General features: G+C 38.4%; 1 protein-coding gene and 1 long non-coding RNA gene across 3 annotated transcripts in view; one reads left to right on the forward strand and one right to left on the reverse strand.

Annotated features, from left to right (window-relative positions):
* The window catches only part of LOC138749550 (uncharacterized), a 29,973-nt gene that overhangs the window by 5,452 nt on the left and 1,515 nt on the right, over positions 1-23,006 (forward strand). The window lies entirely within an intron of this gene.
* The window catches only part of blmh (bleomycin hydrolase), a 59,614-nt gene continuing 37,435 nt past the window's right edge, over positions 828-23,006 (reverse strand). The window contains exons 9-12 of the mRNA XM_069911041.1: positions 20,375-20,442; positions 17,507-17,624; positions 13,111-13,180; positions 828-1,307 (exon numbers count right to left, since the gene is read on the reverse strand). Of these exons, the coding sequence (XP_069767142.1) occupies positions 1,159-1,307; positions 13,111-13,180; positions 17,507-17,624; positions 20,375-20,442 (405 nt within the window). The 3' untranslated portion in view covers positions 828-1,158. The remainder of the gene's footprint in view (positions 1,308-13,110; positions 13,181-17,506; positions 17,625-20,374; positions 20,443-23,006) is intronic.

A 23,006-nucleotide genomic window follows, 5' to 3' on the forward strand; every position in this document is an offset into this window, starting at 1 on the left:
TGATCAGATTTCTCTAACCCACTCCAATTTTAGCCCCCAAATGCAGTCCTTTCCATTCCACAACTTTACCAGTAAACGCAATGACAAAAGATAGTGCTGTTTGGTCTGGTTTACTGACCTCTACTTTGCAGAGGCCAGATATCACCTCTTGGACACCTCATCTCTAAACTAGGACCTTACTAACCAACATCAAGATATCCTCTCCCATGCCATCACTGGCCTAATCACTTCAGGTGATATCTCTCCACCTCAATTTCTGTACTGCCCACTTCTACCTTCTATCCAAGATTCACAATCAGAATTGGCCTGGCAGATTTATTGTTTCTGCATGCTCCTGCCCTATCTTGTTTCCTCTCCCCCCCCCCCCCCCCCCCCCATCCAATCTTTTACTATCTATATCCATTTTAGAACTCGGGCTCACCACTTCTTAAAAAACTTCCAATTCCCAAGTCCCCACAGCTTTATCTTCACCATAGGTGAGCAACTCCTCTACATATCAGTTTCCCATCAGGAACCCCTCAAGGCCCTGATTTTTTTTTTTTCTTTTAATACTGAATTATTCAGTCCCTTCTATTAAAACTCTCCTCTGCTCCTGTATCTCCCTCCTCCCCTCCATTCAAGGCTATAAATAAACCTTCCAATACCCTATCACTACTTATCTCCCCCTCAACCTTAAATACTGACATTACCCCTCTTCTCACATTTCAGTGTTCTGACCTGAAACATTTACTGGCCATTTCTATCCATGGACACTTCCTAAGTCACTGAGTTCTTTCATCTACTTGTTGATTCAAAATTCCCTTGCAGTGTTTTGCTTTGATCAGAAATTACTTGGACTGCAATGCTTTATTTTAAGGATTGTAGCATACACGTGAACAAGTAACACATTCTATGCATTCTTCAAAGTATTAGCAATCTTTGTCAAGTTCACAACATAGCTAGGTCTTTATAGATGCAAAAAGATTAACTAAAATATCCCAAAATAAGAACATTTATCCTTTTATAAAGTCCACAATTTTTAATTTTCTACAATGACGATTTGTTACGGGGTGGGAGAAAGAGAATTAAAAAGTTCCAGCTGAATGTACGGTTATATTTTGATCTGCATATTTTGAGCATCTTATTTCAAATGCAAATCATGTCTGCAAAACAAAATCTTCATGCCAGAGCACCCATTGGATCCCAAGCTGGGAGAACTTTTGGTTCCTGCTCCAGTACTTTCAAAATCTCTGCTGGCACATGTTTCTTATCCACAACTACTTCATAGATGTATTCAGTGAACCACTCATCTGATAAAACGAGGTAACCTTTTAAAAAAAACACACACACATTATTTTGTGTACAGAACAGAGAGTGTAATTCTGTTATGCGTGTGACCTTATGGAAAGCAAGACTGATATATTCTTAAAATCAAATATGATCGGTTCTTTTTTTGGTTAATATTTTCTATTTTAACTGATCAACCCACTGAATTCAAAGCTCCTGATATTGGAATTCAGCTTATCTTTTTTTCCTCAGATGATAAACTATAATACAATATATACAAATTTATATTCTGCTATTCTTTTTTAATTTACAAGCCTTTGGAATCTTCAAACATGTAAGGATTTTTAACAATTTTGTATCATATTCGCATCATGTGGAATCTTTTCACTGGTGGCAGTTCTTTTCATTTGACACAATTGGCACTTTTTAAAAAAGACTTGGGTCTTTATAAATTCTTTTTTTTTCCATTTTTACACAAGTGTTCAAATCCCTAATGATTTAGGAAAACAAAAATAATGTTCACTATTGAAAAAAGCATGGCTTACTGTCTTTCAATTTTATAGATTGTCCAATTTAAGCCAATTTGCATCCACGTAACGATTATCTGTCAGGCTTTGTGATGGCAATGCCTTCTATAAAAAGGTCAACATTTTACATCAAGAAGACATAGTAGATAAAGATAATGGCTAAATATGTAATACTTCCCCAAAGTATTATATAATTTACCCATTATCTTTGGCTACTATCTATTAAAGCTTCCATCTGTAACTGATTTGGTTTTTTTTCCAAATATGTAGCATTCATTATTGGTTCACTGACAACACCATTGGTGCTGGTAAAGTTTGCAAAGGTTTGTAGAATATTATCGTCATCAATGTTAAGGACTGAATTCTCAGCAGAGATTTTGAGTATAGTAAAACAATACCTGACAATACCAACAAAACATTTCAACATGTCTACCAGAAGTGTGATTAAAATCGCTATTTACATTAGGTTTGCTTTCAGATACAGCAACTTTTGTGTATGAAGTAGCAATAACCAACTGGTAAAAGGACAGGAGAACATCGGTCAGACGTGGCAATGAGTAGCCAAATAATTCTATTAAATTTGATTATTAAACAGAACTTTAATTTATGAGAAGGATAACTTGATTTTTCAAGATCACAACAATAGAATTGGAAATAAGTGCTTGAATAGCAAGACCTTGATGTACTAAGTACCCACATTACTGAAATGTGCATACATCTGACCTTTCCAATAGCACCTTATAGGAAAGCTCGAATTCCGAGGTCACATCAACTTTCACCATTTTGATACTTAAACAGAATACATCATTCCTTCTGGGTAGATATCAGAACTACTTGAATTGATTATTTTCTTTCACCTGTTTCACTTTCCTTGACAGTCTCATGTCCTGATTTCTGCACCTTGCTGGGGTTTTAAACTAATATTCTGGTTATTTCCCCTTCTCCTTTCCATAGTGCCCACCCCAGCAGTCCTTCCTCATCTCCAACTTAAATGCATTCCCCTGAATCTTAAAACTATGTTCCCTAGTTCTGGTCTCACCTACCACTGGAAACTACTTTCTTACCTCTATCTTGTATACCCCTTTAATAATTTTGTTTGTAGAAGGAAGATTCCGGCCTCATATTCTTCAGTTGGATCATTACCTCTCACTGTTTTTATTCTGTTTGGTGTTCAATGCAATGCTCTGCCATTTAGTATAAAACTATCCACAGCCCTACATGGAGTATGGCTTTCACAATTATTCTGAACTAGTAGAATAAAAAATATTTGGAATAAGAACATTCAAAATCTTTTTCAACAGCAAAAAGAACTCAAAGTTGGTTACTCATGGACACTAAAGTTAGAATTAAGATGAAATGCTGTGAGTGTGAATTGCAAGCAAGCCTTACAGGCCATCATGGATTGCTTTTCCCCCAAATAATATTGCCCTCCTTTTCTTTTCCTTTCCTCCACTCCTCTTCCTTCCACCTAACAATTTTACGTTGCTCCATGCATATACATTAAATGTAGCAGTGTGAACTAAGAAACCTCTCTTTTCCACAGGACAGTAATTAGATTTTAAAAGTTACCTTTCATGAGAATTGCTTCCAATACAAGTTTGTCAAAAGTAAAATTCAGCGAACCTATCCATATGTGAATGAAATATTCCAGCCTTCCAGTTACAGGACCTTTTTACCAAGAGCAATGTGATACACTGCATGAGCAAGGACATCATATGAAGGACACTATCATAGGATTTCCATTAAAAACTGCTCTGCTCTCTTGCTTATTAAAACATTTCTCTGACCATGCAAGAACAGAAATGATAAATAGCTCAAATGGTTCCACTGATCTACTAAACTTGTTTTACGGGAGAGAAGTAAGTGATGGGTATATAAAAAGACAATTCAGGTAGTGAGGCTACATCCATAGACTCCATGTTGGCAAATATTTTTCTAACGTTTGCAGTCAGTAAAACTTGGGACCCATTAAAAAATGTTTGTAAAACACTTGGCACACCAAAACATGTACAAAAAAAATTTAAATAAATAACAACAAAATGTTGCATCACATACTCTTTACTAGGCGGTTAATTTCTTCCATTACTTTGAATGGGGATTGATTGCTTCCACCCAGTTTAACCTGAGAGGTGAGAGAATTGTGGGGCAGCAATACCACCGCATCACCTAATAGACGTGTGCAAGATCTCAAAAATATTACATTTGAATTCAAACAATCAAAATGATTAATGGACCTTTTCATAGCTCTGCTGATATCAAATGTCCCAAGGGTTAAAAAGGAAATGTTTTGGTTTACAATGTACCATATGCTGTTTATATTTCTTCCCTCCATTTCCTAAAAAAAACAGGATTCAAGTAAGCAATCAGCAATTTTGGAACCGAAACAAAATTATGTTCCAAAATTGCAAACAAATCAACCATGAAACGCTGTCTTTTGTTCTAACATCAAGTGGCTTAAGCCAGAAATGATAAGCAATAAACCATAAACACAGAATTCTACCTTTAAATATTCATCTCATCAAATTCAAAAGCCCCAACATTTTTTGTCCATTTTTATGGGCACATCTTTTCACCCATCTCTTACATCGTGGATTATACAGTGTTCCAAAACATTCAATTCTTAATCTTTATAAATATTGGCCTTCTGGAAATGCAAGACAGAAAGCATTCAAAAAATATGCGAGAATGACTGATAAAAGTTATAGAATTTCAAACTATTCATTGAGTACTGCCACAGGTCCCAAACAATTCAACGATTAACACGTACAAAATATATAACTGTTTTCATAATTAGAGAAAATGCAAAGCAGACTGTGAGATGTACTGAAGCCTAAAGCATAAATTTCTGAAATGGGGCTTTAATGTACAGGTTTTATGAATTATTAATTGGGCCAAGGAAAAAGTGAAGGACAGAACTGTCCCAAGAGTGAATATGTGACTGGCATCGACAACTGGTCACTAGAAGCAGAAAGGTTCACTTCTAGAGAGGAAAGCCAGTTAGCATTTACAGTGGAACAGCTGATTGTTCAAGGGAACCCATCTCCTGTATCAACCAACATGTAGCTATTGCAATTTTCTTCTGGCTGGTGGAAGAGCACATTCATGTTGGCCATTTCCCTCAATTCTGCAATTGTTGGCCATTTGAAATTAGTCCACATTGTTAGCAGACTGGAGCCAAACAGCATCAGTGGGAGAAAAAGAATGGTTGAACTCTTCATCAGGGCTGAGGGTAGTACAAGAGTAGTGTAAAGAGGATAGCGTGGAAGGGGTGAGGAAGAGGCCTCAGATGGGATTAGCCATTGAGGCAGAAGAGTGGCAGATGCCAGACAAAGGAAGAAAGAGACAAGAAAAACAAATGGGACGTGGATTGGATGGAAGCTACCAGCCAAAGCAAAGTAACATTACACTGGTATGCCAAAGAAAGTCGATTTATGGTGGTTTCTCTGGTGCCAAAATCATCAATAAGCTTGATTGAATGTGTTTGCAATGGTCTGGTGTGCCACCCATATTTTTAAATCATTAGCCATTACTGGTTACCAGAATCAATAGATTTCAGAAAATTCCCCATGTTTTCACAAGCAACTTCACTCTTTATAGTTGCTGTTACTTGAAATCAAAGGGGATAATTTTGACTTGTAAATTAAATTCGCATCAAGGAATGAGGTAATCAGAATCACAAAGAACATACTATTCAGCAGAGAAATTTTTATGATACATATTCACTTCTTTGATTTTGCTCTCTTTATCTTCAGTCAACTTAAACTGAATTTAACTTTGTTAGTACTCTTACCTTGGGTCAAGAATCAGGGCCATAAACTGTGATAATCTAGTGAGGTATTGAAGAGAAAGCAATGTTGTTGTTGATAATATTCTTCAGCTGACACTTATACCAAGGATCTATATGCCTTTACCAATAGTCCAGATAAACAGTTAAGAGAACTCTTTTCATAATCTAAAAGACAAGTAGATTATCCAATCTTATAGTCAACACACTCCTTAAATAATTAAGTCACCAAATGCACCATCAGCCTGTAATAGATTGAGTTTTTGTACTCCCTAGATGGGCACTAGAATGCTTTGTAACAGACAATAACTGCTTCATCTATTTTCATATGCCTTTATGGACAATGCTTAGCTATGTGAACTCCTGAAGGATTTTAATCACCCGAGAGAAGAATTTGTTTTAATAATGTTTTAGTACAATGTACAGTTGTTAAAGTTCTTGTTTGCTTCAGCTATGCAGATATTTCAAGATTCAATTTAAGAGCCACTGAGTGTCCATAAATTTGCCTCTAGCGCTTCTGCAGGCACAGAGAGTCCAGTCCAAACCATTGGCAACCCAAGCTCCAGATCTGAAACTCTTCAGCGCTCACTCACATCCCAGCTCCAGTATCTGGCATCCTTCCATCCAGTTCAAGCCAGTCTCCAGCAGTCCGCAACCCAGGACTAGTCTCCCGACAGCAGTCTCCAGCACCCTACAGCTTCCAGGGGTTCCTCAGCTCGAGTCGCCAGAGGCCCACCACATACACTGGTTCCTCAGCTGCAGAGCCCCCTCACTCGTCCATTGCCATGGTTCGCTTCTCCTTCTCAGAAAATGGTGGGGGGAGGTGATCTTCCTGACCTGTGGTGTCTTGCTCCAGTCCAGTCCTCTGTCTCCCCGGAGTCTCCAGCCCCTCGTGGCTGCTGCCGATTAATAGATGCAGCCATCTTGGGTGCAGACCTGCGATCGTGAGATTTTAACAAAAAACCCCACTATCTCCCTCAACAACCGTTCCAAGCCCATGTCGACTGGGCAGCTGGACCCAGCGGGAGCACTGCATCTCCATTCCCTGTGGATATGCACTGGTGGCAGTGGTTCCAGGAGAGAGAGAGAGAGAGAGAGAGAGAGAAACATATGCAAAACAGCCTACCTAATAAAAAAAATTAGCAATGCACCAATAGAGAAATAAGATTTTTTTCCCAGTTGCAGTAATGCAAAAATAAAGTTTCAATGGTGCAAGATAGAACTTTGGTGTTATGATTAGGTTATGAGAGATCAGGAGCCTGATCACGGTTTTAATTTGAAAGTATTTTATATCCAAATGCAGAAAAGTTGGAGGCTACTTTGCTACTCAAAATAGCCGTCAAGCTGATTTGATTGTAATCTCAACTTTGCATTCCAACCTACTATAATGTCCTTGCAAGTGAAGAATCTAGTTACTGGTTTTGGATTTAAGCGCACAGTAATGATGGAAGTGAAGCTTTGGCACAAACTTGATGGATTCACTGGTCATTTCACATTGACCAATTTTCTGTGGTTACATGACTAATAATTGTTTAGGATTATTCATCTGGCACCTGTTTGTTTCATCTAGCCAGTACGGAATGTTTTTGTTAACCTTCACAAAGATTTTACCATTCAAGAAATGAAAACAATTCACCAAAAATACTGACTCTCAATAAGGCACAAGAGTAAATATTCCACATTTTATCCCCTTTATATTCCTTTAATTTTATCAGTTTTTAGTGATAAACCCAATAACCTCAGTTTTAAAATAAATATTAGTTTTTAAAATACTAATTAGCAAATGGATGTTCATTTTAAATGGCAATTCAAAGGAAAAGCAACAGGAGTTTCACATTCAATAATGCATTCACTCAACATTCCAGCCACTTGCTGACAGTTGGTGAATTAGTGATTTTTTTTCAAGAAACTTTTCATTTGTTAAGAACATAAACACAAATTAACTGCTTACCTCACCACCCAAGATTTCCAGTTCATCATCCCTTGTTCCTGTGAAATCACTAAATTAGTTTTGCTCCATTCCCCGCTTTGATTCAGTTCCACTGTATCATTCTTTTGGATCAAGCCTTACTGGTCATAATTAATACACAAATTGAATTATGTTCATTCCATGTAACCAGAGGACCAATGGGTTACATTATCAGGTTGCAAAGCCCACCTAGTTGTATCTTCTCCAACACAGAGACAGAAGGGAAGAATAAAGAAATAATAAGTAATTCTATCAAGATCAGTTCACTCAACAAATTGCTAAACTGATGAGTCAGTCACTGGTCTTGTTAACTTTTAAGCTATCAGAGAATAGAGAGTGAAAATATATTTTGAGCATCATACTTTACTATCTAGAGAAAAATGTCTTCACTGTAATCTACATACTTGCTTTCTTATCTTGATGGAAAGTCACAGAGGATGACGGAGTGACTTGGAAGACTATGAATTTATTCCCTCGTCAGAAAGACTGGATGAATTTGGAAGTCAACTCGCTGCTGAGGGCCAGGTTAGAGACATGCTGGCCCTCCACAAGAAATCAAAGTACAATCTCCATCAATCTTCCTGATTGGGAAGCCAAGAGATTGTGCTGGACCAAGTTCAAATTCCCAGACAATTTCACGGACACACAATGATGATTGCAGGGCATACATTCTAGCATGTCGTACAAAGTAAAGTTGAGCAGCATACATGCAACAGCACAACACTCCCTGATAACCTAAATATATTCTATGCTTGTTTCAAACAGGAAGTTGGTGGGGAGGTGACAGCTACATCAACTATTACAACCACTGTGACACCCATAGTCACTACTGCTAAAGTCAAGATGCTACCAATTGGCGAACCTGTGGAAAGCAACTGGCCCAGATGGAGTCCCAGGACACATGCTGAGAGCCTGCACAGATCAACAGGCAGACATATTCACAGATATCTTTATTTTCTCCCTGCAACAGGTGGTATTTCATTCTTGCTTCAAGAAGGCCACCATCATATCTATACCAAAGAACAAGAAGCCTAAAGTATTAACTGGTAGCTCTGACATCCACCATCATGAAGTGCCTCAAGATGTTAGTCATAGCTCACATCAACTCTAGCCAGCCTCAACCTACTTCAATATGCCCACCGGCCAAACAACTCCCTGGATCTCCACTCAGCCCTGAAACACTGGACATCTATGTTAAACTCCTGTTCATAGACTTCAGCTCTGCCACAAACATGCACCCAAATTTCAAGATCTGGGCCTCAACAAGTTCCTATGCATTTTAGACTTCCTGTCTAACAGACCGCAATCAGGGAAGATTGGCGACAAATCTCCTTCATGAATGCACTCAACACCAGCACTCCTCAAGGATGTGTACTCACCACTATGCACAATGGTAGAGCAAAGTACTGCTCCAATTACATCTTCAAATTCACTGAAGGTACTACCATAGTAGCCTGGGTATCAAACAATGATGAGACAGAATACAGGAAAGAGACTGAAAGGCTGGTGGATGGTACCAAAATCAACGCTCCCAATATAAATAAAATGATGTTACTGATCAGTGACTTTAGGTGACAGGGTAGAGTCCACATCAAAAGCGCTCAAGTGGAAAGATTAGAGAGCTTCAAGTTTTGTGGAACAGATATCTCCATTGACCCAATATGGGTCAAGCATGACAATGCAATTGTCAAGATGGCGCACCAATGCCTTTACTTTCTGAGAAGGCTAAGAAAGTTTGGCAAGTGCCCCTCATCCCTTAATGTCTATAGGTGCACCGTCAAAAGCATACCTGAGATGTATTATGGCATGGTTTGGGAACTGTTCTGCTCAAGCCTGGAAGAAGCTTTAGTGGGGTGGCACATTTAGCACCGTGGATATCGTAACACTGTTAAAGTGCCAGCGATCGGGATCTGGGTTTAAATCCCGTGCTAAGGAGTTGGTATGTTTTCCCTGTGCCTGAGTAGGTTTTCCCCAGAAGCTCGGTTTCCTCCCACCAAAACGTACCGGGGGTTGTAGATCAATTGGGTGTAAATGGGTGAAAATGACCAGTTACCCTGCTGTATATCAATGTACAAGTTTTAAAAAGATAGCAAATGCAGCTCAGTATGTAACACAAACTTTCCTCCACTCAATGGACTCCATCTGGGGAAAGAAAAGCCAACATATTGAAGAGTCCAAGACACATTCACTTCGCCTTCCTCCCATCAGGGTTAAGAGTGTGCCAAAATGAGAGCCAGTAAGTTTAAAAACTGTTTCTTCCCTGTAGCCATCACACCACAGTGCTACCATGCTGCCCTTGCTTGGTACTAAGTAATATTTCTTTTCATTGCAATTCTAGATTCTGTAAATTGCACTCTGTACACAGCCATATGAATGTTAGAGATATATTAGACTGCTTGCAGAAAAACCCTTCTCACTGGAAGTGACATATTTGCAGTTAATGCATGTATCACAACAACAGACCTTTCATGCAAGAAATCAGAAGAGTTGTTCAAATGCTGAAAGTGTCGAACTGCAAAAGGCAGAACTGCTGGAAATAAATGCTGTCCACCCCAAGCAAGTAAACCAGTAACTGCTGTTCCTTTTAGCGGAGGCGACAGGCTTACGGGAATGATGTCATAATCCTGCTGTGAGGCCTGGCCATTCCTCTGGCAACAGCCTCCTGGAGCCTGGAACTTCTGTGCAGTGTGTGGGGGGTGGGAGGAGCCCCTGTGCCCTGCCGCGCTGGCTGTTTGCTACAGCGATTTGGCCCGTCATGTGCAGGGTTGACCCGGCCCGCTGCAAAGGCATTTTTTTTGGGTGCTAAATGAATTAATTAATTTTTCCAAGGCAAAGGCAGCAATAGCATCGAGGAAAAAAAAATGAATACTTTTTTTTTTTTACAAATTATTTTGGGAAAAGATTATGTCACTTTACACAATACAAAGCTTCACCTGCACATGACAACAGCAGTTACGATAATTCATCAAAGCAGTTGGTGACCTAATGATATAAAGAGATTCCTAGATCAGAGCTGGGTATGAAATGCACAGTTCAGTGTTAATTAAATCAAGCAAATGGATTGATCAGTCAAGTGAAAGACTGTGTGCGGCAGCAAAAAAGTGCTCTATTTTGAAGGCAGGGTAAGACCCATTTTCTAATGCAGTCAGCACGGTATTTAGCTATCTGTGCCTGAATAGAAATAGGAACGTCTTGGTCATCCTCTGCAAGACTGAGTGAACATTTTACCTGGAATATTGGTAGATGAGGAGATGGAGCAAGTATCCCCATTTCCATCCTATTGATGGAAGGGTGAAAATGGTAGTTCTGCCAGAGGCTTCTACTGCCTGATCATTTTGCTCACAGCCCCATACAGATTTAAACTACCAGTAGGCCAGGGATGGCATGGTTTTCCTTTGCTTCGGAGAATCCAGAGGTCCATAGGCAAAATGTTGGCGTCCATGCTTGACCACGAGGGTTGTAAGTTCCTGCAAAGCAGTGGAACAGTGAAGGGCACCAGCGTGGAAGAACACACCTCAGCTGAGAAGGGGAAGCCTGGCAGAGGATCCTATATGGTAGGGGACAACGAGGGCCTCAGCCTCTCACCAGGCTACAGGATACTGGCACACGGGAACCACATATCAGGACCAGGATTCGGGAGAGTGACGATAGTGAGGAGGTGATGCATCTTCCTTATCCTATTGGGGGTTTGGAAGCAAGGGCTATGATGGGCAGCTGTCATACCTGGAGCTCAGGTTAACCAGTGGTATGGACAAGAGGCTATGTGGCTACAGAGGAAATGCAGGGGGCAGTGGCATCAGAGAAGGTGACGGGATCTGTAGACAGTCTCTGAAGGGACTCTGGCTTCTTCACATCTTGATAGGATGATGACTATTGGCGCCTCTTTGCGTGCCTTTACATGGCAGACAAAAGTAAACAAATTTTGTGTATTTATGTAGATGATAACAAAGGATGAAGCAGCTAAAGATGGTTGGGCCTGGGACAATTCCAGAGAAACTCCTGCAATGCTGGTAATATCCTGGAATTGAAATGATTGACCTCCAGCAACCACAAATCACTTCCATTGCCAATCATTTTTGCAGATGATCTGTACAAATGATCCCTTGATGTCATATTTTATTTAATAGAAAGTTTTTTCTTCAGCATTAGCAAGACTGCTTACAAGCTTGGTCCAAAGCTACCTTAATGCTATACCCCCTCTGAAATTCAGCTCTTTGGTCCATATTTGTTTCAAGATGATGAAGTCTGGAGCAGATTTGTCCTGGTGAAAATAAAACCCACATTGCAGGGTGCAGAACAATACACAAAAATGTGGTAGAAACTCAGCAGGTCACGTGGCATTCGTAAGAAGAAATGTTTCAGGCCTGAGCCCTTCGTCAGGAATTTGGAAAAAGAGGGAGATGCCTGAATAAAAAGTTGGGGGGGACAGGGGAGTAGGAGAGAGGAAAGGGTAGAAGCACAGGCTAACAGGTAAGTAAGTTTAAAAAAAAACTAAGTGATCGGAGGAAAGAGGGCAGAGGGCTAAGAAGGGTAGCTCACTGATAGAAGGAATGGGTGGGAGTGGGAGGAAAACAGGGATGAAGGACCAGGGGAGGGGTTAAATGAAAATTGGAGGTTGATATTGATGTCATCTGGTTAGCGACTGCCAAGATGTTTCTCCAATTTGTAGATGGCCATGATTCAGCATTACGAAGGCATGAATCAGACTTATTTTGGAAGTTAAATATTGATGAATCTAGGCACCTTTATACCATCTGAGAAAAGTGATCCAGTAAAGAGTTTAATTGGAGGCATTGAAATAGAAAGTTAGTTGCAAAAAAGGTATGGGAGGATGAATGAGGATAAACATGTAGAGAGAGGTGGGGTGGGAGACTGTGAGCATGCATGTGGGGGAAGCTGATGAGTGCTCCAAGTAGTAGGCCAGGACGATGAATGGAGACTTTACCAGAGTTTAAAGAGGCAAGAGTGGGGAAAGCAGAATTAAATCTTGTGTTCACAGGCAGTTCAGGAAGTGAACTTTCATAGGAAATGTAAAAAAAAGGAACCTTTATCCAAAATGCACTTAAAGTTGACAGACTGCAAAGCCATGATTGATGAGTTGTTTTCAGGCATAGGATTTAGGGTTCAGAAAACTTAAGATAAATGAAGTTAGGACAAAGAAGCAGCTACTAGCTCATACGGCTAAATTAACAACTCCTTTTTTGATTTACTTGGAATATTTTATAGGAAAAGGTAAAGGATCCATTATTTAAGAATATCCAATTTAAAAAAAAAATGAATATAAACAATATTGATTTAATTACCACCAATGAAAATCACTTCCATTGCCAATCATTTTTGCAGATGATCTGTACAAATGATCCAAAAATAACAATTTGAAAAGTTCTCATGCAAGTCTGCAGAAGGCATCACACAGATTGCAGTGTGGACTTCCACTTAACGTAGCATCGTGTTATTGTCTTTGTTCCTGATAATCCTGATCCAAGCACAATATTGCTTTTAAGATCCTCACTTTTATCAGGATTCAAAAAGTGAGGCGGTCAGTTTTTAGAGTGAAAACTTACCTTTGTTCCCACTTTCTTCTCCCCATGAATTTTCCACTCTCCATTTTTCAAATTCTGCTTTATTTTCGCCCTGGTGCCAAAGTACACAAGCGTAAAACATCAACAAGACTTTTAGCAATGTTATTCAACATGCATTTATTTAGCATGCTCAGAAATAATGCAGTTGATTTACATGCAAATTTACAACAGAATCATAAACATTGTGCATGTGGAAATAACTTGAAATTGTGTGCCACTTTTCTATGCTAAGTGTATTTTATTCCAATTGACAGTTACCTTAGCGTGACATCAAGCACAACTTCAATAGTGAAGGAATTATTAAATTCTCTTTAGATTCATTTCAACATTAAAACTATTTTAGTATGATTTATGCTCATTTTAAAATTGTGATTTCCACTCCTTTCCTAGTTGTATATTATAGTTGAACCAACAAACTTTGCAAATCAACGGTCAAGATCCCTTTATTGTCATATAATATTGAAAATGTAATATTGCACTAAATTTTCTTTTGCCTGTAATAAGGCACACAAAGAGTCACCAATAATATTGCCCGGAGTCCTTACAGTAGAAGAAAGAGAAGCAAAAGAGAGTCCCTTTAGAGACACCAGAGTGTCCATGGATTGGCCTCCAGCACTCCTTCAGCCACACAGGCTGTGAAATTTAATTTCACTATCACACAGAAATATTTTGTGGTTGAACAGACTTCAATTCCTATTTACAAAAACCTAATGGGTAAGTGAATTTGTTCAATGTGAATAGTGGCCAAACCTTTCGGCAATTGTTCAATCTGAATAGAGAAAACTGTGTGACTGTCAAGGTATGCGACGTTCAGTGTTTTTGACTAGAAGCTTTACTGACCCAGTGAATTTGAGTTTAGATCTGCCAGAAAGGTTTTTCTCATCTTGGACTTTGCTTGTTCAACTATTGTGTTACTTTGGACTTCCTGACAGCCAGTATGATACAAAACAGAATCTTGAACAGAAGATCAAAATTGAAACCCCCAACAGTAATGGAATTAACTTGGTAATAGTTATGTCAGAGTATTTCTACTTGGGTTTGAAATGAGACTTAGTTTAATCCATGTAAATTTGAAACATTCAGAAAATGTTTAGAGCTTTTAAAAAGATTGGTATTACTTAGGTTTGGGGCCAGAATGAAATGAAAACATCAGCAGGTTTCATGGAAACAGGAGTGATGGAGCAGGAGATGAACCACTTAGTTCATAAGATCCTATAATCTTAATTGGATCGCTGATCTTTGACTCAACATTGTAACAAAACAATACAAATAGCAGAAATAATTTTCAACTCTTATTAATTCTTGTTTCTTGTATCAAACGGTGATCAATTATCTCAGTTTTCTAAACAGTTCACAGTCCTTCATTTGTGCTCAATGTGGGAAGGTGACCATATTTGTAGTCGTTTCAGTTCAAAGTGAACAGAAGACGAAGTTTAATTATATGACATTCTGCCACAATATAATCAAAAATACATTTTATGGAATCTTTGTTTCATTGTATACCCTTAAATTACTTTGCTTCCATTTGATCACACTTGCAGGTTTTAGCACCGTTATCACTTAGGAATCCTATTCACAAGATCTACCTTTCAGATGATTTTACTCCATCAAACTAGTACCTATTTTTTCAACACACGCCTGGAGAAAGAATGGGACAAAAGAGGAAAATAACTCCAATCAATGTGGCAGAGTTGTCCCTTAAATGGAAACAGAAATGAAAAAATTGGGGATTAAAATCTTACAACATAATAAACCTGCCTTATACTGTAGCATTACTGTGGAAACAGTTATGAAAATCCTTCAGTTATTTATCATCAATAAACTGCCTTTCTTTTTAAAGCCTCATGTCCACATCAGTTTCAAATACAAGGATATCAAAGTGATTGAAGAGAAAGTTAATTCAGGAAATAATTCACGAAGTATGATTCAACCAGCATCAATAATAGTTGATAATATAATCCCTTTAGAATCTAAAGATACCATTCATATGACTTATAATTTTGTGACAGAGCTCTGCAAGTATTTAAGATTAAATAAACAGCTTCTGGTTAATTGGATGTACATTTTACTTATGCTTATCTGGGATTAGTTTAATTCCCTTTTAAATGGAGCATAAATGATAGCCATAGCAGGCAGTTCCAACTGAATTGGTACAATGGTTATAGTGACACAACGGACATGGTGAAGTCCTTGCACATACTTAATTCCAGACATTTTCGATTATCATTTCAAATTTATTAAATGTTCAACCATGAATTGCCAATGCAGATATATTTTTAGTTTCCTTATTTAAGGAAAGATGTTCATGATTTAGTACTAGTTCAAAGGAGCAGTTTACAAGATTAATACCAATGGGTATGCTGTCTTAATATGAAAATTTGGTCTGGCTAGACATTGAACTGCTGGAGTTCATAGAAGTGGAGTGGGGGAGGGGCTTGAGGAGTCCTAACAGGATGCTATTTGAAAATAGGAATCGCTCATCTAAGACAAATTCATTTTCTTTTTCTCTGTGTGTTAAGAGTCTTCAGAATTCTCATCCTTTTTTTAAAAGCAGAGGTTAATACTTGTAAGCAAAGCGATGAAAGGTTATCACGCCATTTAATTTAATCCCAAATTTGATTACGCAGACCCACAAAAAAAATCTGGGTCTGCAAATCTACCCTGAACAACTTGGAAATGTTCAATACATTTTTTAAAAATTTTAATTCTCTGGATTTTGCAGTGCGGTCTGAAAAGAAGATGGGTTTTACATAGGAATCAGTCAGAAAGTTTTCAAAGAGTCAGAAAAATTCAGGATGTGGAGGAATTTAGAAAATCATTGTATTATTGGCTCTCTGAAGAACAACAAATCATCGTGATCTAATTGATCGGTGAAGAACAAGAAGCAAATACTTGGAGCACTGAGAGTAGTCCCAAGTCCTGTGTTGCCATTCACCAAGGTCTTGACCGTCTTGTGACCTTAATAGATCAAAACCTAAAATCTTCAGAAATCTGTCAATCACAGATTAAAAGTTAATAAATTGACCATTTTTGAAAATGGTTTCCAAACTTGTAGCATATTATGACTGAGCAAGTGTTTACCAACTTCTGTCTTGAAAGGGCTGTCTAATTTTCAATCTACACTCACTCACTAACTAGTCATGATTTTATTTATAAAAATTTGTCTGCAAAGGAGAGCAGTAGATTCTCAGCTTCTGAAGTTATCTCACAATCATTTTAAGGAAGATCTGTTAAGTCAGTGCAATAGGCACTTTGCAATAGACTTGAAGAAATTTGATTGAAATGGCAATATGGTAACATGGCTGCCACTGTTGCAACATTGTACAGTGCACAATCCTTTATCCGAACATCTAAAATCCGGAAAGCTCCAAAATCCAGCAAGTAGGGAGAGAGAGATGACAGCGCGAGTCAGACGGGTGAGGGACCAGCAGCGCGAGTCAGACGGGCAAGGAGACCAGCAGTGCGACTGGAAGGGGGTGGGGGTAGATACAGCAGCACAATTTGGGTGGGCTTAAATCTGGGGCAGCTGGCTTTTGTTCTGAAATCCAGAAAAATCCGAAATTCGGAACACACTGCCCCGCAATGGTTCCAGATAAAGGATTGTGTACCTGTATTGAGAATGAGATTTCCAAATAGTCATAAAATTTATGAATGATCTTTGAAGTTTATTTTTCTCGTAACTGGTTTAGTAATTAATGAAAGACAGTAACCTATTTAAATTTTCATTTTTTTCTAAGGCCTTTATTTCAAAACATTTTACATTGTGCCTCACTATTTCCTCTCCAATGTTGCTGTCAAGAACTAGGCAGGATGAGGATTACACAACTTGGCACTGTAATTATGAATCAGTAATATGAAGTGTTATATTAAGCTAACTGCAATTATTTTTTTTTTAAATCCCAAATCCATATGCAGATAACAGTAACTGGGAATCCAAGATTCTTTCCAGAAGAATGGAAATGCATCAAAATTAAATAATCCTTCCTCCACATTAGAAATCAATTAAGTTTATAATGCACAAATTATAAAGGCATACAGAGCCATTTTGAATATATTTAAACTTTATAATGTCACAAAATGAAAAAAATGGCTTGCTCAAGTCTCAGCTTCACATTGTGCACTTCATATATTATGGGCACATCGATGCTTGCAAACTTAAATGGCCACACCTGCTTCTGTGAAACTGAAAATACACAGCAGCGACATGAAGAGCCAGACTGCAAAAATTACATCTCAACTTCTGATTGAACAATGCATTTAATTGTGTGCACAATTGTGGCTTTTACAACATCAAGACAAATCAAAGGCTGCTGGATGAATCCAGTCATATGCACCAACAAAATCTGCAAGGAGCAGCTAACCACTGAGTGCAACTTACCTTTTCAGAGAAACCAGTTAGAACCATAGCATGGGTCATCATTGATTCACCAAACATCAGCCTTTCTGCTTTACTCAAATTCCTCAGAGCCACTCCAAACAGTAGTTCTCGGTTCATGCTGCAAAATATTCAATCTTCCTTGAGATGCTTGGAACAGTTTTTTTTAAATGATGTCTTTGAATTTTGCCATCTATTAGTCTTTTTTTCCATTCCTGGTCTGTTTCTGATAGCTATAGACAACTACTCCTTTTCTTTAACACCAAGATATCCTTCTGGAGCTAGTGCTAACAAATAATATTCATTTGCACTTGCTCAGACTTAACAGGCAATAATGTTCATCCTGAGCAGAACTTGCATTAATAATGAAAAATACTTTCCTCAAAAAGGTTTTAAGCTGAGAAATTGGACTGATTAGTGCTGTGCATTAATTTGTGATACATTAACTAAATTTTATTCCATTAATCACAGAGACAGAACTTGTCCCAACTAATATTTCCACTAAAACTGATAATATTCATAACTTTACACCTATGAAGTGAGCATTTGTAGCTAGAAAACTTCAATTTCTTTTGAAATGACAAAAGGAACATTTTAACTGAAAAAAATTCACAATTTTTTGTCATATTGTTTCTAGCTGCAAAACCTTCACTTAGTTGGTGTTACAAAAGTACAAAAGTTCATGTTTGCATCAAAACATAATTGAAACCAAGATTTTGCTTGATTAAAATTGAAATTTTTAAATTAAATTTCCTTTTTTCCTATTTCAAATCCTTAATTTATTACTTAGATCAGGGAATATTATAAAAAGCAGCGTCATAGATAGTAAAGCCACTGCTTTAAAGTGCCAGACAGCAGATCTTTGGTGCTAGAGTTTGTATGCTCCTCCTGTAAAGAACAAGTTGTGCACAGGATGCAAAGAGTGCAAAAGAAAGATATAGATAGACAAGGTGAGTGGGAAGTTGAATTATAATGTTGGTAAATGAGAGGACATTCACTTTGAAAGAGAAAAAAAACTAGATGGTATTACTATTTAATTAGTGAAAGATTGCAACATGCTGTTGTGCAGAGGGACTTGGGAGGACTTTTGCATGAATCACAAAAGGCTGGTTTGCAGGTGCAACAGGTATCAAGAAGGCAAATGGAATGTTGGCTTTCTTTGCCAGAAGGATTAAATTTAAACATTAAAGGTTCTGCTGCAATTGTACAGGGTACTGGTGAGTCTGCATCTGGAGTACTATGTCCAATTCTGGTCTCTTTACTTGAGAAAATACAGCGGCTCCCCTACTTACGACCTATGCGACTTACGACCATCCCTACATACAACCAAACAAACTATGAATTAAAAAAATTATATACAAATATAAAAATTACACTTGGTGGTATGTCCACCAATGCTAATGGCTGTGTGCATACAATTGTAACCATCAAGACGATATCCTGGCATTGTGTACATCACAGCACCTCTCTCAGTTCTCAGAATGAAAAGAATGCTGTACAGGCTGTTGGGAGAGCTCGCGCAAGTGGGATCAGTGTGAGGACAACATGCTAACATACGTCCGACACATCCTTTGCAAGATCCAACCGGTCAGTCAGAATTAAATTCAGATGTATGTCAGGGAATGGCTGTATATACCTACCGGCTTTGCAGAAGAGGCAATGCAGAAGAAGTTCACTAGGTTGATTTCAAGGTTGAGGGGGTTAACCTATGAGAGATCGAGTTGTATGGGACTATATTCGCTGAGAGAAGAATTTAGAGAGATGTAAATTATGAAGGGATAGAGGCTGGAAACTTATTTCCACTGGTATATGTGGAATTATAATCTTAGTTTTATGTTCTTCAAGGAAGTTATGATGAGCTTTAAATGAGAAATACAGTTCCATTATTTAAGGAATACATGTACAAATAAAATTTGGAGATGCTGGATGCTTTATAACAAATGTTGTAGTTACTGTTTCAAGTCAAATTCAATCCCCTGGATTTTAAGAAAAAGCTTTCCACACAAGGCTGACAATATAGAAATTGAAAATATTGCAAAAGATTTTGTGACCAAATAGTAATGCCCATAACCTCACTAATTTAGGACAAATGAAATAGATGTGTGCTGATAGGAAGTCAAATATTTGTTCATTTCTGCTCTCAATTCCTCTCCTGATCAATCAAGGAGAGAGTTGTCTTGGTCCTCAACTTCCAACCAACCAGCCAGCCTCCACATTCAGTGGATCATCCTTGAGAATTCTGGCCAGCATCAACAACAATAGTCCACCACCTCAAACATCTTCCCTTCCCTTTCAGTGTTTCAAATGTAATGATCCCTTCAGGATTCTTGGTCCACTCTTTCATCCTCATCAATCACTCTTCTCTTAGCATTTTCTCCATCTTCCAGGAACTCTAGAATCTTTCCAAATGAAACAGTGATTAACATGGCCTTCCAATCCAATGAAGCATATATGGTGCTCAATGTGGTCTCTACGATGGAGAAATAAAATTCACATTGAGTGACCACTTTGAGGAACATCCATATTCATTTCACGCAGTGTACCCTTGAGCTTACTGTTGCCTGCCACTTTAATTCTCTACCCTATTCCCAATACCGATCTATCCGTCAATGGCTTCTACCACTCTTACGCATAGGTCCAATGGAGGCTTCTGGTAGCGCTGCATCCTTCCAGGTTCAATATTAAATTCTGTAATTCCAGGTAACTTGCCTTCCCTGTCCATAATCACAACTGGCAGTTTCTGCTATAAACCATTTGAATGATACCCCTTACCCTCATCTCACCATTCACGCAGCCTACCTGCTGGGCATATCACAGGTTGTGCTATTTTAATCCATACAACACAACTTTGTTTCACAATCATATACTTACATATTGAGATCATTGATTCCCAACTTGCTGCAAAATTGTTTCCCTACGTCACACCCAAACCAGACAGCCTAAAAAGTAAAGATAGTCAACAATATTAATCAGTGAACAAAAGTAATTGCAGTTTTATAGCACCATTGGTGACATCAGAACATACCATGGAGATAATATTGCCAATTCAGTATTCCAACAAAATCATTATTACAATACAAGAAGCATGTCAATTCACACAGCATATTCAGCAAATGTTTGAAGGATAAACTCTGCCCAGGATGAATAACAAACGCCTAACACAAGAATTAGGAGCAGGAGGCAGCCATCCAGCCTGTCTGAGATCATGGCTAATCTGATGATCAGCTCATCTCCACCTTCCTGCCTTTCCCCATATCCCTTAATTCCTTTACTATGTAAAAATCTTTCCAGCCTGGTCTTAAATATTACTGAGGTAGCCTCCACTGCTTCAATGTGCAATGAATTCCATAGATTCACCACCCTCAGGGCAGATCAAATTTAGGTTTAACAGTACTATTAAACAATGTCAGGTTGATCTTGTCTCTTTTTGTGCCTCTCTAACAAAGACAGCTTTGATCTATGCATTAAATCTTCAAGTAATAACTTTTCCATTTCAGACATGGCTGCTACCTGCATGGCTAAAGCTGACAACTGTAGCATTCAGAGAGGTTTATTACTACTTTGTCATAGAAATGACAATAGTTCTGTTTGCTTTGAAACTGGCAGTGGTATCCCTTGGTATATTTGAGGCCCTTTGTCAGAGAGAGATTTTGGAGCATTTCTTTTGAAGAAGGCTTAGCTTGTGCCAAAGGTGCCACGATCAGAGCTACAGAAAGAACTGGAGTCATTGCAACAGGCATGCACGTGGGTAAATGACAAAAGTGAACAGGAAGAACGCCCGCAACAGGAATAATAAAGGGGCTGCAAATATCCAGTGATAAGCAAATAGTTTTTTTTAAAAAATAAAATGTGCATTAAAAAACAGCTGCAATAAACACAAGAGTCTGAAGCAGGAGATAGACATTTGGTCTCGTGTCTGCTGCAACATTAAATAAAATGATGGCTACATGAGCACCACTTTCCTGCTGCACAAACTTACCATCCCTTCACCATTATACATTCATGTGCTAATCCAGTTCTGGTATGTTAAGTGTGTCATAATTAATCACTTCCTCCACTGGTAACTATGCCTTCAGCTGCCAAGCACCCCCCACCCCTGCCCAAGCTCTGGAACCCCTTCTTCAAACTTTTCCACCCGCTCCTTAAAACTACCACTGACTAAGTTTTAAAGCAGTTCCCGCTCTTTCATGGTCTGTAAATAACGGACAGGGAACAAAAGATTGATCTTATTAGAAATGCTATTTTAAAATGAGTTTTATGCTGAATCTCATTTTAATAGGGACAAATAAACTGAAGAGAAGAGGGCTGCTACAATTGGAAAGACTCATTATTGAAAAAGAAATGTCCCAATCGAATTAACTTTTTTTGTGAAATTTTCTTTGTTATCATGAAGTCTATCAAGCAGCCAGCCTCCACAGACATTTCTAGAAATTAAAACATGTTTTTAAATCTTAGAGAGCCATCTTCTGGTCTGAGAAGTGATTCCAACCCAGTGGGTATGGAAAAATAGGCGCAATTCCCCAAAAACTCAAAGCCCATAGAATTGTGCATACCCGACAGAAAGATGCAGATAAGTGGGAACAAAGAGAGAGAGACACCTGTTCGTGTGGCTTCCTGCTGAGCTTTCAGAAAAGTGAAAGTGCATCTTTGAGATGATTAATTTCAGAAATTACAGCATGGAATCAGGCCATTAGGTCTTCCACATCCATCTTGATCCACATCAAACCCATCTTTCAGCACTTGGCCTTTAGTGCCAAGATGTTTAAGTTTATTATTATCATCTAACTGTACAAGTACAACTGGATGAAACAATGTTTTTTGTCCTCGGTATAAAAGCACATATAAAGACATAGCACTTGTATTTACAAATTATTTTTAAGCAGTACATATATAAAAATAAATAAATATTGTTAAATAATAGTAGGTTCTCCGAGGGATTGTATGAGCAGTTTATCAGTCATTCAGCTGTCTCACTGCCCGAAGGAAGAAGCTGTTTCTCAGCCTGATGGTTCTGACTCAGATACTTCTGCATCCCTCTCCCAACGGGAGTAGCTGGGAGAATGATGTAGGTGCTCATGTAAACACTTAAATGCAGTCAGTGTCTCTGCTTTCACCAAATATCATGTGGGCCACCTCTATTGTGGTGAAATGTTCTATGTATTAAGAACCAAACTGCTAAAGATTCAGCAGGTTGAGCAACATCTGTATAGGAAAGGAATAATCTTTTTTATTACCAAAAATTGACTTTATTCACAACAAATTATTTACAAAAAGAAAACTGTTCGAACTTTCTCTGCACCCTTAGTTTCGTATACATACATTTCCATCACTGTGCCTTGTTATATTAATTTCTATTTACAACTTTTCCATCATAATGGCACCTTGTTGTTACTCCCCCATTGTTTGAGTGGCTTCCCCCTCGGTCTCAGCCCCTCAATGCATGGTAATGGAAAGACTCTTGACTGTGATCCTTCCCAACAGCACCCTTGCATTGGCTGTGCCA

Source organism: Narcine bancroftii, chromosome 14, assembly GCF_036971445.1.
Source record: "Narcine bancroftii isolate sNarBan1 chromosome 14, sNarBan1.hap1, whole genome shotgun sequence".
Taxonomy (NCBI): Eukaryota; Metazoa; Chordata; class Chondrichthyes; order Torpediniformes; family Narcinidae; genus Narcine; species Narcine bancroftii.